The sequence below is a fragment of the Desmodus rotundus genome, chromosome 3 (assembly GCF_022682495.2).
Source record: "Desmodus rotundus isolate HL8 chromosome 3, HLdesRot8A.1, whole genome shotgun sequence".
In the NCBI taxonomy this organism is placed as follows: Eukaryota; Metazoa; Chordata; class Mammalia; order Chiroptera; family Phyllostomidae; genus Desmodus; species Desmodus rotundus.
The window spans coordinates 166,420,280-166,435,654 of NC_071389.1; the positions used below are offsets into that span (position 1 = coordinate 166,420,280).

The window sequence follows — 15,375 nt, forward strand, 5'->3', positions numbered from 1 at the left end:
TTTTTGTTTGTTCTCCCTCTATTTTGTACCCTCTGGAGAAATGGAGAGCTTATCGATGAAGCAACTTTACATTTGTGGTGAGAGAAATGTTTTAAAAACACATGCAAAGAACAGTCTAAGTATTACTTTTGGTGAAAGTAAAGGCTGATGGAAATACACCAAAAACCTTACTTTTGTCTTTGAGCTTCTTTTTAAAATTTTCATCTGTGCAGGAAAACCCATTGAATTGGAAGTTAGCATACATTACAACAATAAGTGATATTTTAAAAGCAATATTACTATGTCTCCTTTCACCCAAAATAAAGAGACTCTAATCTATCCTGTGACTTCAGGACTGGTGTTACACTACATAACACGCTCTGTGTGGGGTTAAAAAGAGCATCTACTGTAATTAAACCAGAAGACCAGAATCTGACTTACTACCTCTGCTATTTCATCTTTCTGACCCTTGATTTCCTCACATTAAAAGTAGGCCTGTGGGGTACAAGTGCTCCTCACACAGCATGTGATGAACAGACAGTTAATGTTGGATCGGTTGGTTTTATTCCCATTTTATTCAACATTTGGTCCTCCTGGACGTGACACATTGCTTCTGTCACCTTCAATTCACCACTCAAGTCCAATAACACCAAAATGGCATAGCTTCTGCTCAAAGAGATGAGTCCAATGATCACACAGTTAGATATCATGTCAACATCAGACTGCTGTGAAGTTCGTAAATACTGGCTCTCAGTCCCTGTGTTTATTTGACTGTGCACTGGTAACAGGCCATTCACAGACTGGAACCGGTCCTGGGATCAGACTTCGGGGGGCACTACTCTACCATACCCTCTAGTTTACAAGTCCTATGATTCCATTTTTTCCTTCAAATCCTAAAAGCATGACCTATTTGTGAATGTCCTTTAAGAACATAATTCTACATAAGCTAAATTATGGAAGGGGAAGAAAAGCCCTTTTTCTCCATGTTTGATGATTGAAGTTGGCTGATGGATAGAGAATTGTGATATCTACAGGTATATCAAGCCAGGGTATTCCAGAGTCAGGAAGGCTGGAGGTAATCTAATTCAAGCCGCTCAGTGAATAGTCAACAACGACACCAATGTTCACATGACAGATAAAAATGTACCAAAGCTACAGTAAGTGCAATTTGTCCTGTTCGAAATGAATCGGAAGTTGCTTTTGCCACAGTCCTCATTTGTAATAACAAAGAAAGGTTAAATTTGACCTAGTGTTCTCAGATATTACATTTGTATTTCTAAATATAATTCAGAAAAACACATTTCATTCATGTTATTTTCTATCAATATAAGCTACATTATTAAAAATTATAGTCCACATAAACCTAGGACAAACCTCCTTAATTATGAAAACAATTTTTGGTTAAATTCATGCACTTTTCCAAAAACAGAATTAGCCTTGTTTTGCATTCTAGAAGGTGAAGGGATCACTGCATGATAAGAAATTTTCATTAATTTTTCCAAAGATACAGAGCCTTTCTTCCCTTCTCTCAATAGGGCAGACAAGGGTCTAAGTCTCTTTAAGTTGTCTCAAGTTCTGCTTAGAGAAAACTAATCTTGGTACATAGTAATGGTTCCTTTAAATTTTTTTTGACACTCGTTTATGTTACAATTTCGACAAGAACTCTCTCACGGTGATAATTTACAATTAGCAATCTAAAATAACACCCAACCGAGTACAGAGTTGCCCTTCTCCAGCGGCGGATGAAGAAGTTTACAGATCCCCAAGCACAGGGAAGAGTCTCAGAGGATGCCCTGTGGTCCTGGGCCTAGATAGCTTCTGCTACTCTTTTCTTTGATGCTAATATTGCACATCCACTAACATCAGTTTCTTTTGTAGATCGTGGAGGATTTTAACAAAATAAGATAACCAGTGTTAACTCTATAATTCCTACCTCGATCAAAAATTTCCATCCCTTCTCCTTTCATCTTGCAAAACAATTTTTCTTGTAGCCTTTTCACTTCTGATTCTTTCTCTTCCAGTTGTTCTTTTAAAGATGCCAGTTCATCCTACAAATGACAAATTCATTTAAGAAGAGTTGATTATGGATAAGAGAATATCAGACAGTATGCTCTTAAATCAATAATTAGTTTTTGTGAATAAAACAAAAAACTATGAGAATTTAGATGCAAACTTCAGAAAAGAACAGTGGCAATGATAAACAAAAAGCAAGACAATTATTAAAATCCAATTTATAATACTTATGGTGTAATTCTTCCAAGTTTGTGACCAAATTATAAAGAAATCTTTTAAAGTGTAAGTAGGACTAAGGCAACCATCAGGTTAATGTTATATTAAATTAAAACTCTGACCAAGTTAATCAAAAAAGATAATCAAATTAGATATTTAGTGTCATAAAAACAAAATAAAATGCAAATTGGAAAATATATAAGACTTGCTTGACATTTATTCAGCATTTTAAGGTTGCCTGGATATGGTAGAGCTTAATTAATGGGTAAGGTAGCAGGTGATGCACAACTTTAGCCAAATCTTCTGATTTTTTTTTAAACTACAGAACTATTACAGATCCTGCATCTAATGTTCTACCTCCTTACTAACGTTTTAACTTTCAGCTTCGTTTTGGTAGAGAGCTTTAGCAAATTTTAGTTTTGCTGGCAATACTTAACAGAGAAAATAATTCTATGTGATGCTTATGAATGCACCTTTATTTTTAATGATTTTACTTTATTTTCAGTCTCTAAAGATAGTACCTTTCGTACTATGAGAACATGTAGCTCTTCAATGAAACTAGAAAGGTTTTACTTAAAATTTATAGGAGGAGTGAATACCAAGCACAAGGAATTTTCAGTAGCACTGGCAAGAAGTGCTACCCTGTGCTTACTGGGCTTATTCTAAGTGGTCATTTGCATCCACTGCTATAGTTAACAGCGGAACACATTCACCTTCAGGAAAATCCCAAAGGAAGAAAGCAGTGTCTACTATCGGTATGAAATAATTCTTTCACAGGTGAACTTTTGCAATTACATCACCAAGCCTGGATCTCAGATAGTCTAAGAGAGTGAGGTTTAATTTATATAAACAAATACTTTTATTTACCTGTTTATTTTTCACTAATTATTTCATATGTTTCTAAAAACCAATTAAGGATCACATTGTCCCTAGAATCAGTTTTAAACATTTTTTAAAAAACAGGTGACACAAAGTAAATGCACACACCACTGAGAACACCATCACAGCAAAGCAACACAAGCCAGAAAGCAACAAGCCACGGACCCCCGTCCCCCAACGTCTACTACACCTTCAGTGACTCCCACTTTTGTTCCATCCGCTGCTTTTCATACTGCATCTGACCCACCTTGATTTTCATGCTAGAAAGTTTGGCCATTAAAGACTGGTAGAGAGACAGAGGAGGGAAAGAAAACTACAGATAGAAAAAGATAAGCTAAATAACCAAGAAAACAGTATCAGTTCATAAAGGAGATTAGGTAATTAAAAGAAATGACAGATTATGCTCTATCAGATTAGTTAAACCCTGGTTTTTATTCAGAATAGTGCTTAAATCAAGAAAGTCTCCAGCTCAGAGAAACATTCCGCTCATGTGTAAAATGATTTCTTTATCATATACTAAGTGGAAAATACACTGAACTTATATCACTGCTCACAGTTCAGTAGTGGAGCCATTTGCTTAAAAAATTGTGTCATTGAGGGAACTCACTTTGGTTGATTTCAGCTTTTTTTCATACTGAAGTCTTTCATTGTCCATTTCACTGACTCGTAACCTCAAATCATTGATCTCCTGGATGAGCCCCTGTCCAAAAAGAAATAAGGAAATGCATTAGGAAACACCCAAACAGCAGCTTGGAAATCAAGTCAACGACTTAAATCCTGGTTAAACTTGTATAAATTAGATCAGACCAATATCTACAGATGTTTCTCCTTTAGAACCACCTTTCCATTTTAAACATTACTTCAAATTTCTAATGCCTCTGTCTACAGTGATGGGATTATGAAAATAAAAGGTGACTAATTTTGATTAAGAAAGGTAGCTAATCACTTACTATCATTGATCATATATTTCTAGACTAAAACTCACTACATAAACTTTGTTTTAAGATAAAGCAGAGAAATTTTCTTTAGTGCAACATCTAGCTTTAGGGTGTTTTCAGTGCTTTGGTAGACATATATAAAATATTTTTATAATTTCTTCATTTGTCTATAAAACACAGGTTGTTCATCAATCCAATCTGGGAGAATAAAATGAAATTTAAATCCTGGAATCCAAAGACTCTCAACCTAAGGATGGATAAGGGCCCTGTCATTCGAAAATATATTTAGTTTTGTAATTTAATTTTATATTTGGAAAATAAAAGAGAGCAATCCTAATGTTTTCATAATACAAATATAATCAGACACTCTTTCTACTGCCACCTTTAAAAAAATCTGATTTGCTTGTAAAATTGTCTACATATTGTGAGAAATAATGATGTAATTTTTTGTTCAGAGCCCAAAGAGTAGGAAAATTAAATGAGAACACTAAATACCAACCTTTCCAAAGAAAGGCCCAAATACTCTGGGAAGATGATTTTTTTTTCACTATGAGCCATGAAGGCCCTGACAATGGTTAATGTGTTTCTGTTCATCTCTTTTACAAGACATTCATTCCTGAGCCACAGATTCATGGATGATAGAACGGAATTATACAAAAACGCCATTAAAAAGTAGAACAATGCTATAGGAAATAAAACTTATTTTATTAATGAGAAGTTATTTTAAACTGGTAAGCACAACCTCAGGAAGGCTGGGAAAGGGACGCTACAATGGAAAACACGTTCAGAAAACTCACACCCTTTAAAATTGTCATTATTTTAAAGGATTTCTTGTATTAAAAGTATTATCTAGCATTATTATATAATTACTTATTGATATCATTGATACAATGTTTCAATAAGAGGGTGTGTATTTTCTCCTTTTATGAATGAGGTCAAGAACTATTTGACATCATTTAATAACATTTGAGTTGATTTCTTACTTATAAGTTCAAGAAAAAAGTCAGTTTCTTCCATTTATTATCTCCCATTTATTAATCATCTTTGCATAATATGAGTTCTTGGTAATATTCCTTCATTAATCTAGTCTTTTTAATATATATTTTCCCATTTTCTATTGTTAAGAAACAGCTTTGAATTCCTGTTAGGTATTGTTGCATTTCACCACTTCCTTTAGAAATTTTGTAGCAATTTGCAAAGGAGAAGAAATAATTGAAGAATACAAAATTATAAGTTGAGATCATTTTTTTTCTATTTAAAAAAAAACTACTCAATTATCCTTTGTGGCAACACTGTATATAACAATTAAATATTCAACCTAAAATAAGCTGTATCTTCTCATGATAACGCAAGCTGGAAAATCCAAAACTAGCTCCTTAAAACAAAACTTTAAATAGTGAAATACAAATTATTTCCAACTAATTTTTTACCAGAAATTCAGTCCTTTTTAGAAAGCAAATCCACATTACCTTTCCCATTTTGCTTCTAGAGAAAGGGTGGACTCGATTTCTGACATCTGTGCTCTTACCAGAAGGGGGCACTGTTGAATGATGCCAACCATCTGTCAGCAGTTCCTGAGACAAGACACCCCAAACTTCCAAGGTTTCAAGACTTTCCCTGGCAAGTCTTTGGAAGTACCTATACATCTTTCCCACTCCAGTATATTATTATAACTTAATCTCAAATAATCTAAAAATCTAAAACAAAGTTAAAGAATTTTGGATTCATAAAACAGCCAGGGGAACATTTTATTTTTATCAAGGGGACAATATTAGGAAAATGAGCATATTCAATTCAGTTTTAATTGTGAAGACTATTTTAATTACATTCATATATAACAAAGTTTATCAACCATCTCATAATCTTTGGGTATATTCACTCTACATTTTACCAACAGTGTTACATATTTATCAGAAAACGATCAGGGACTGGATTTACTGGAAGTTGGTGACCGGATCACTGTGCATATGACTGAGAATGCATGGCTGCAGCCTGGAAGCACCGGGGGAACATTCGTAAAAACGCAGACAAACTCGAGATGTAAATACTGCTCTAGGGTCTTACAAAAAATCATAAAACATCTACTTCAATTTAGTCCCAATGTTTGGTTAACATTTCGTCTCCAAATCACCCACAGCCATGCAGGTTAAGACAACCCCTAAACTCTGTGTATAATGTAGAAGGCCACCTCTCGATCCCCAAATAGTGCACCTCTTCCCCTGCACCAGAGTCAGCTCCACGCCAGGTCATCCACCTGCTGACTGAATTCCGCTCGTGTGTTATGAGTGACAGTAAGAGAAAATACTTTTGAAGAAAGCACAAAAGCAAAACCTTTAAAGAAACTGGGTAATGTCGTAAGCGCTAAGAGCCCCAGTCTCAATCAGGTGAGACACGTGCTCACACAGGTGATCGACAGAAGGCTTTACGATGAAAACATGCACCAAGTTCAGGACGTCCTTTTGCTACTGAGAAAGTGATACCTATAACAAGACTTTCCATTATAGTTAGATCTTTGACATTTTAATTTTGAAAACAGCAAAGGGATCAACCTCACTTAATTCAAACCCAGGAAGGGCTTTCAAACTGTGGGCAAAACATGTAATGTGCCTCATATGATGACGGGGGGTAGTCACCATGACATACGTGTTTGAAATGAAGAAGGGCGAGAGAGAAGTACATGATTTCTACTCCTCTCTCTTCTTAGTAGCCATTTGCTAATCCAGTATGACATCTCTCCACACCCCAAATAACAAAAAAAGAGAAGGAAGAAAAGATGGCCATGGTAGAGAAGGAATATCTGTAGCCTTTTATATTTCTTTTCAAATAAATTTCAAATGGATATGCTCTCCTCCTCAACAAAACAATAAGCAAATAAACAAATTAGAAGACCTGGATTAATAAAACAGACCAAACAAGTATGTTTGGCCACAAAATGGGTACTTCAAGTTGTAGAATCTACCTTAAATTTCATAAAAGAAATAGTGAGCATTATTTATTTGGAATGATGTGTGTGGAATAGACCAGAAGTAGAAGGCCAAATTAAATGACATCTAAAAATCTGTGATTTTTATGTTTCTAAAACAAAAGCATGCTCTCTATACATACTTAGAAATCTACCTATTATACAGTAAATAATCGTGTGCCTAAATAATAACTAAATAAATAGTAAAATCATGCACTAAAACCCATTATTTCCACAATAAAGAAAACCAGTACAGATCGACAGATGTACAGACAGACACAGAGAAGCCCTCATGTCAAAACTTCCAGAGGCTAATGAAAGGATTAATTTTCATATCAAAAGCCTGAAAATAAAAATTGTCATTAGCATTCAGTGATTACAAAAAGTTAATGTAATTAAAGAGTAGTCTTCAAAAGAAGCGTAGATGAATGAGGACACATAGTAATTCACCAACCCCCCCACACCTCCAAGGAATTTCAGCTTGCTCTAGGAGTACGTGGGTAATGCGTACGTATATACGCCCATGTATGTGTATGTGTATGTGTATGTGTACGTAGATGGAGATAGAGAGAGAGAAAGGGTGTCGCTTACCTCTGTGTCTCTGAACCTGTCTTCATAGTCCAATCTGTCCTTCTCCACAGCTGTCAGTTTTAACTTCAAGTTCGATATCTCAGCCATCAGGTCCAACTTCTGAGTTTCCAAGGCTGTCCTACTCAGAAGCTCCTGTTAGAATTTAAGAGATACATTCAAAAGCTGTTTTACGATAAACAGCCACGTGTGGATGTGTCTCACTTATGACTGCAAACCCGTAACTATCAAATAGGAGATGTGATGAAGATTACTAACCAGATACAATTTAGTTAACCTTCATTAAGCAGAACTAAACACGTGTCTGCTTACTGGGGAGACATGTTATCTAGACACCCACATACATAACTCTGATACATTATGATCGCACTGATGATGATGATGATGATGATGATGATGATGATGATGGTGGTGGTGGTGGTGGTGGTGGTATGTTTGCCATGTGCCAGGCACTGTTCTGACATGTATTTGCTTGTCCAAGCCTCCAGACAACCTTATGAGGTAGTATATCATAAGAATAACTCATGAATTATCCTTATTCAACAGACAGGAAGCGGAGGAACAGGGAGGTTAAGAATTGGCCCAGAGTCACCCAGCACAGAAATAGTGGCTCAGGGACTGAAGCCCTGCTGGTCTTGCTCCAGGGCGCGTTCTACCCACTGCGCTACCATTCCTCCATGTGAACACCGTGTGTGCACAAGTTTTTCCCCAATGAGGGTCATATGTGGTATTTCTCTTTTTTCATAATCACATAAATGTGCTCATGGTTGGGACCTAGGAAACCATCCGAAAGCATAAAGAAGAAAATTACCTATGATCTTAATAATATTTTCAGATTCTAATTCATGAGCACTTTCTACTGTGTGTGTGACTTGGGACCCTGCTACCCTAGGTTTGTACTTAAAATATGCCAGTTTAAGTGAACCACGGAAATTACCGCTCCATTGGTGCAAACAGGGCACATAAATGGAGCGCCTGAAACGGAGCGGCAGGAAAATCCCACCTGGGGCCCAGCTTCGCACATACCTGCTGCAGCATTTCCTCTGTGGCATTCAGCTTCTCCCTGTGCTCCTCGAGACAAAACTCCAGATCTCGAATCTTTTCTCCCTGGGCCTCTACCTGGTCTGTTAGCACACTCACCTGTATTGAGAGCAAAACAATTCGATGGGTTAGGACGAATTTAGGTCCCACCGCAAACGTTTCTTCTCTAAATACAACAAGAGCTGGAATGCCGGCACCACTCGTTTGGGCGGAGAGGGAAACATCTGAGAATCAGAAGACAGCAGCCCTTCACTCTCCTATTTACGTGGTGCTAGTTGATCTGAGGACTCCGACTCCGTATTTAAGAAAGTTAGGGCTGACTAGGGGTGTGCAACGCTTTGTAGGTTAAAAGCGCTGCAACCATTTGTGAGAGGAAGCATGTACACAAATCATCTTTTTGGTGGGTGGGAGGGGGGGGGGCAGGAGGTAGTATTAGAGATTAAGACAGGAAAGGGAGTTATCATTTAGAGAAGTTATCAAGCACGATTCAGGTTTGATACTTCATAAGGAATAAAGAAAAGAATCCAGAGAGTTCAAATTCCATGAGATATTTCATGATCACATTATCCACAAATGTGTTCAAAGCCAGGGTGTAACTCAAAGGTCCGCGAGAAGCCCCTGAGTTAGTCCTTCATCCTCCATGCTTACAGCAAATCTCTGCGTTTTCCCCCAACGATCGCCAGCCTGGTGAACATACTCTGTTTGGCTCGAAATAGCAAAGTAAAAATATCTGTCAACATTCAAGACAACATGGATGGACCTGGAGGGCACTAGGCTAAGTGAGGTAAGTCAGGCAGAGAAAGACAAACACCGTATGATTGCACTTATACGTGGCATCTGTGAGAACAAAACAAACAAAACAGAACCAGACTCACAGGTTCAGAGAACAGACTGATGGCTGCCAGAGGGGAGGAGGGTGAGGGAGTGGGTGAAAAAATGATGGAAATTAGGAGGTACAAATTTCCAGTTCTAAAGCAAATAAGTCAAGGAGATGTAGTGTTCAGCACAGAGAACATAGTCAGCAATATTGTAACGACTTTGTACGGTGAGAGATGGTTAGCAGACATCGTGATAATCACTGCATAAGGAATATAAATGTTGAACCACTATCTTATACACCTGAAACTAATATAATATTGTATGTCAACTATACTTTAATTAAATATATATAAATACACAGCAAGGGGATAATTAACATTCTGAAGAAAACTCAAATTTAGCCTATAAATAGGATTCTACCACTCACTTTGTTTTATTTGGCCCATGGTATTATTTTTTAACTGAAATAGTAAATATATACATATTCAGATTCAGAAGTACTTATTCAGATTTATAAGTATATATTATGAATGTATGTAGTATAAAATCAGAATTTCTGCTACATATTAAGGGCCAGAAGAGCTGGCCCTTGAAGAGCTGAGGCTGATGAAGGGCTGCTCACTCTAGACTGGGCATGCACACCCTTGTTCTGCCGCAGTCCCCACCACTCCCTACTGCGCACAGACGTCCCACTGCACTTCTGTGTATTAGCAGTCTGGCTCCTATAAGCACCTGAATTTGTCATCCCAATCTAAAATGGTCTTCGGAAGTATGTCATGAAGAAAGAACAGCATTTAAAAATCACTTGCCTGAAGAACAAGGGATTCTTTATCGTTTTCTAACCGTGCTAGCCTCTCTTGATACACATCTCCGTTCGCAGGTAGGTGTCCGTTCGTCTGAAAAAAGAAGTGAGATGGATAAGGCTGACCTTCTTTGAGACAGAACTACTGTGGGTAAATAAATATGGGCACCTGTTTTTAAACCAAGGAACCTGCATTGAACTTAGCACAGCTGTGACGGACTGCCATTGACAGAAAATACAAGAATACAACTGGGCTCATTTACTTCAAAATAGGTAAGACAGACACGTTAGGCATGTTTTCACCCACCAACCAAATTCTCATCAAACAGAAAACAACGATCTAGATGGAACAGTGGCCGCTGATACTCACTGACTGTGGGTGCGACCTGAGGCACGCAAAGCTTGGGGAGTGTGTGGTTGGGCACAAAACCCCTGATTTCCCCCGAATGCTCAATGCCACTAATTCTGAGTGGAAACAGTAGGGATGACCTGAGATGCCCTTTCGTTCCTCCCCTCTCCTCCCGAAGACCCAAATCCAGGAGTGCAAATGCCTCCCTTTAAAAGGAAGAGAACAGGGGCAACTTACACCACCGGCTTCTTCCTACTTCAGTCTCCAAATCATGGGGCAAGTCTCCCCGTCCTCTTTGAAGCCTTTCTCTGCCCCCCACCCCAAAAGCTTAAACTCTCAGTAGGCAATGCTCCCTCGGCAGCACCGACTAGCCATGCTCATTGGAGATTTATCGCATTCCGTCCTGAATTCACTAATTCTTGTGAGTTTGCTTGTTCACATAATAACCTTATGCCAAGCTCCCAGGCAGACCATATAAACCAGAGTCACCCTGTGACCTCCACAGCATCCGGCCCGGCGCCCTGCTTACACTAGTGCTCCCTCTGTCCTCCCTGCCTCCCAGTGTCCTCCCCCTGACTTTTTATCAGACTTGGGTACAGTCCTGCATGGTATAAATGCTAAAGGAAGTATAGATTGGGGAAGCCAGTGAGATTTTATTCTTCAGTCATCGTATACATGCAAGGCATTCAGGAGACACATGAAAAGGCTTACTGAGAGCAGACAGCATAAAAAGGTCATTTTGAAATATAGTAGTATATGTGATATGTCCTTTGTTATCTATTTAAATAGTTCCCAGCATATAATATGTAATCTCAATAGGATTTCCTGATTCCCCATTCACTTACAACAGAAATAAAAGCCGGTGGAGTACCAAGGTTAGATGGAGCCATCCAGAGTTCAATCAAAGAAGCAAATAACAACTTCAGATTTAGAATCAGAGCAAATATAAACCGTGTATCCTGACTTGCCAGGTCACACCTGATGTGGCAACTATTATTTTTCCTGAATTAACTGGTATTGTTATCCTACCTTTCCAATTAATGCAGTTTCCAGTGTATATTCTGGGAATAACAAAAGTTATGTGTTGAAAAAAAAAAAAAACCCACAAAGAGGAGCTTTAACAAAAAAGGAAATTTCAGGATATTTCCTCTAAAAACTACACAACTGGATATATTTCCCATGAGGCCACCAAAAAAAAAAAATCAGAAGCTAATTTAGTAAGTGTGCAATGTATTTTTAGAATGGATAAAATGTTAACATCAGCTGCTTGACCACATACCTGCACCACCACCACAGCATGATTCCATTCCTGTTGTAAACCAAAGTGCCCAGGATTAAATTACGAGTATTATGGGGGTCTGCTGGAGTGGCCTGGATGACTTCCATCCCTGGGGACCACCATGAAATGAAATTATGTAACTCCTTGAGGACAGCTTTTTGGACAAAAGCCAGGATGCATAATGCATGTTCTCAATCTAAGCAAGTGCCGAGACTGGCCCTCCACAGCTTTAAATTCCTCATTTTGATTAAGGATATTAGCAGGCACCTGCTTTTAAATCCCCACGCAAGGAACATTTTATAAACAAATACATTTCATTAAGTAGGAAAAAAAAGGTTTCTGCTCAGTGAGGATACAAAGCAAAAGTCATCTTCTGCCTGAAGTAAATTAGAGATTAGAAGTGTTTCTATAGCAAGTTCCAGAAGTGTTTCATGAAGCTACTGCATACAATACAGAAATATAAGATGTTCCAAAACCTGTTCCACAAAGCTATCCTAAGAGAATTACAAATACTAAAACTTGATTCACAATGATAATACTTACGTTTCTCAACAGTGAATTAATATGTACAAATGCTCATAATGCTGAGTATTTTAATGTTTAAGAAGCTTTTGTTTATTGATATGAGCGAGAGCGAGCGCGCACATGAGATACACTGACTGCTGTCCCACTTATTCCTGCGATCATTGGTTGATTCTCATGTGTGCCCTCACCGGGATCAAACTCGCAACCTTGGAGGATGCTGCTCTAACCAACTGAGCCACTGAAAGTCACTACAGGGACATAAAGCCAGAGTTAAGAGCTACCACAAGAGTAGTTACAAACTTTTAAAGCACTGTGTTGACTTACTCCAGTAAGTAAAGGTCTAATCTATTCACATCCTTATTTCTATTTCTGCCAACACAAAACTGTGAGAGAGAGGTAAATTCCACCAGGCATAGAGAGCCTGCCGCCTCCATTCTTTTTCCAACTCCTGTGCTCTGCCTACCTGACCACTCACAAGCTCCCCCAACACAGAACGCTCTCTCACTCACTGACTGTGTTCCTTCTGCATGGACCGTATTCCCCTTTCTCCCTCCCTCCTCATTTCTTAAGGCCGACCTCAGTGGCGCCTGGTGTGTGAAGTCTCCCTTGAATTACGTGTTCCCTCACGTGCCAGTTCTGGCCTCCAGACGAACCTACGCGCCAGCAGGCACCACACTGAATACACTTTATAAAGCGTGCTGAATGCTTAGTAGCCCAGGCCAGGGTTCTAAACGGTTTACGTGGATGATCTCCGCTAATCCTCACAACCCCTGCAGGGGTCTGACTCCGAACCCTGCACTCCTGACTGCTGTACTGCCCTGTGAGGTTCAGCTTTGATAGCCCAGTTTAGACGTCGACTCTGTGTAGTTAGTTTTATTAAGAATATATTCCTTCATTCCATTTGTTATATATTGCTATCTTTTTAAAAAATTTATTATTTTCTTTTTTCAATTACAGTTTACATTCAGTATTCTCTATTAGTTTCAAATGTAGAGCCTAATGGTTAGAAAATCATGTACTTCATACCAATACACTCTTGATTTCATGATTCTAGTCTTTAAAATTCAGTATCAAGAAAGGAAAAGTAGCCCTGGCTGGTGTGGCTCAGTGGACTGAGCGCCAGCCTGCAAACCAAAGGGTCGCCTGTTTGATTCCTGGTCTATGGCACATGCCTGAGTTGCAGGCCAGGTCCCTAGAAGGGCGCATGTGACAGGCAACCACACATCGATGTTTCTCTCTTTCTCCCTCCTATACCCTCTCTCTAAAGATAAATAAATAAAATCTTTAACAAAAAGAAAAGTAAAACACAGTCCACTAAAGCCGCTTTCATTAACTGCCCCCTCTAGCTACCAAAAGAAATATCGAACACAAATATGGAACAGAGCGTGCAAACATTCGTTGCCTGCTCCCCACTGCACACTGCACTAGGAGGGGACTGAGGGGAGGCCTGAGTCCTCCCACCACGAACGCCACAGTCATGTCTCATCTGGGCCCGGCACCGCAGGCCGGCACCTCACAGCCTGCTGTCCAGAGTCAGAGAGCACGACACCAGCGATGGTGGAAATGAAGCCACCAGGCAAAGGCCCTGCTCCACTCCCCTGTCCTCTTATGTGGCGTGACGGGATGGAATCAGGGCGGCAAGCCTCTCACCTTGGGCTGTAAATAATCATTTCAGGGCAACACCGCTGCCATTCAGGGCCAGAGGAGTGTCCCTCCTAAATGGCCGCTGTCCCTATGTGCTACCGCACCTCAGACTCTGGCTCAGCCTTGCCACAGCCCACTTGTTTTTCCCTCCTGAATCTCTCCTGCAGTTCCAAAGAGGAAACAGGATGCCATGGCAATAGGGACACCTCTTCAGGAAGCCCTCTATTTTTTTCAAAGATCTCATCATCTCTGCTCAAAAAGAAAACCAAAGGGGAAATAAATCTCGCACACACTTCATTACACTCGAAAAGCCCAAACGTGACCCTCTCCTAGAAAAGACATCAGTTTATTCCATGCCAGAAGAGCATCAGAGGCTGAAACTCAGAATAAGCCTGAATATAATTCTGGACTTCCCAAGTCAAAATTACAGACGTGGTCACAATCAGACTATGGTTTTTATTTCTGGGTTTGGTTTTTCTGAGTTTAAATTTTCTCAGTGATCGTCTTCCAGACATAGATGGCCTCTTCTTCACTGAACAGCCCACTGGGGCAAGAACAAGTGCTCTGGAGTGATAAAGCTCACAGCGGGAGGCCAGCCCTGAGATCACCACTCCGAAAAAGTAACTGTTCACATCTGAATCGCTGGCCAGAGAAGCCAATGACAAGTGCTTTCATCGGCCAGTCTCATGAGGAATATCCTGAGAGCGCTTCCCTTGAAGAGTGTGGGTATCTGTGGCCCAAATATCAATTGCCAAGTGCAGCGGCTACCCTGGTACACAGCTAACACAGGCACGCACACGCCTCCTGGCTGTGTATCCACGGCCAATGTGTACAGGGTGAGTTAGACAGATTTCCTTAGGGTTTCCTAAAAAAACACCTTGATTAGGGAAGATGAGCTTGAACTCCCTCTCGCCTGTATTCATGCCCATCACCCTGCCCCCCAAAGTTGCACTGGGGAGAGGGGTACATGCTGAGACTACATTATCCTGGCCACAGGTACACCCCAAAGTCCCCTGAGTTACAGAACAATAGGGAACAGAAGATCCCTAGAAGCTAAAGCCTAACTTCTTCTGTAGCTGCGTACCACATCCATCCACTCATCTACTGACTCATGAACTTACTCAGTAGTTCCTGAAGGCCAGCCCTGTGACAGGATGCAGACGCAGCAACAGAATCTCCCTTCAACCTTGGGAAGCATTAGCGCGAGAAGAAAAAAGGCTGTCCCTATTTTTCTTGCCACTTATTCTTTCTTAACTCACTTTCCTAAAAGAAGAGACATCTCTTTCTGTTGAATACAGACAAATAGCAGTAGCCTGGGTTTCACTGAAAGCGCCTCTCTCA

General features: G+C 39.6%; 1 protein-coding gene across 8 annotated transcripts in view; it reads right to left on the minus strand.

The window, feature by feature from the left end:
• Nucleotides 1-15,375, minus strand: part of PPFIBP1 (PPFIA binding protein 1) — a 153,423-nt gene that overhangs the window by 31,562 nt on the left and 106,486 nt on the right. For 3 of the 8 annotated variants that reach the window (XM_053921694.1, XM_053921695.1, XM_045184035.2), the window contains exons 5-11: nt 10,245-10,331; nt 8,602-8,715; nt 7,579-7,710; nt 3,695-3,787; nt 3,278-3,370; nt 1,913-2,027; nt 172-204 (exon numbers count right to left, since the gene is read on the minus strand). In XM_053921694.1, the coding sequence (XP_053777669.1) occupies nt 172-204; nt 1,913-2,027; nt 3,278-3,370; nt 3,695-3,787; nt 7,579-7,710; nt 8,602-8,715; nt 10,245-10,331 (667 nt within the window). The remainder of the gene's footprint in view (nt 1-171; nt 205-1,912; nt 2,028-3,277; nt 3,371-3,694; nt 3,788-7,578; nt 7,711-8,601; nt 8,716-10,244; nt 10,332-15,375) is intronic. The other 5 variants (XM_053921699.1, XM_053921696.1, XM_053921700.1 and 2 more) reach the window with 3 other exon arrangements.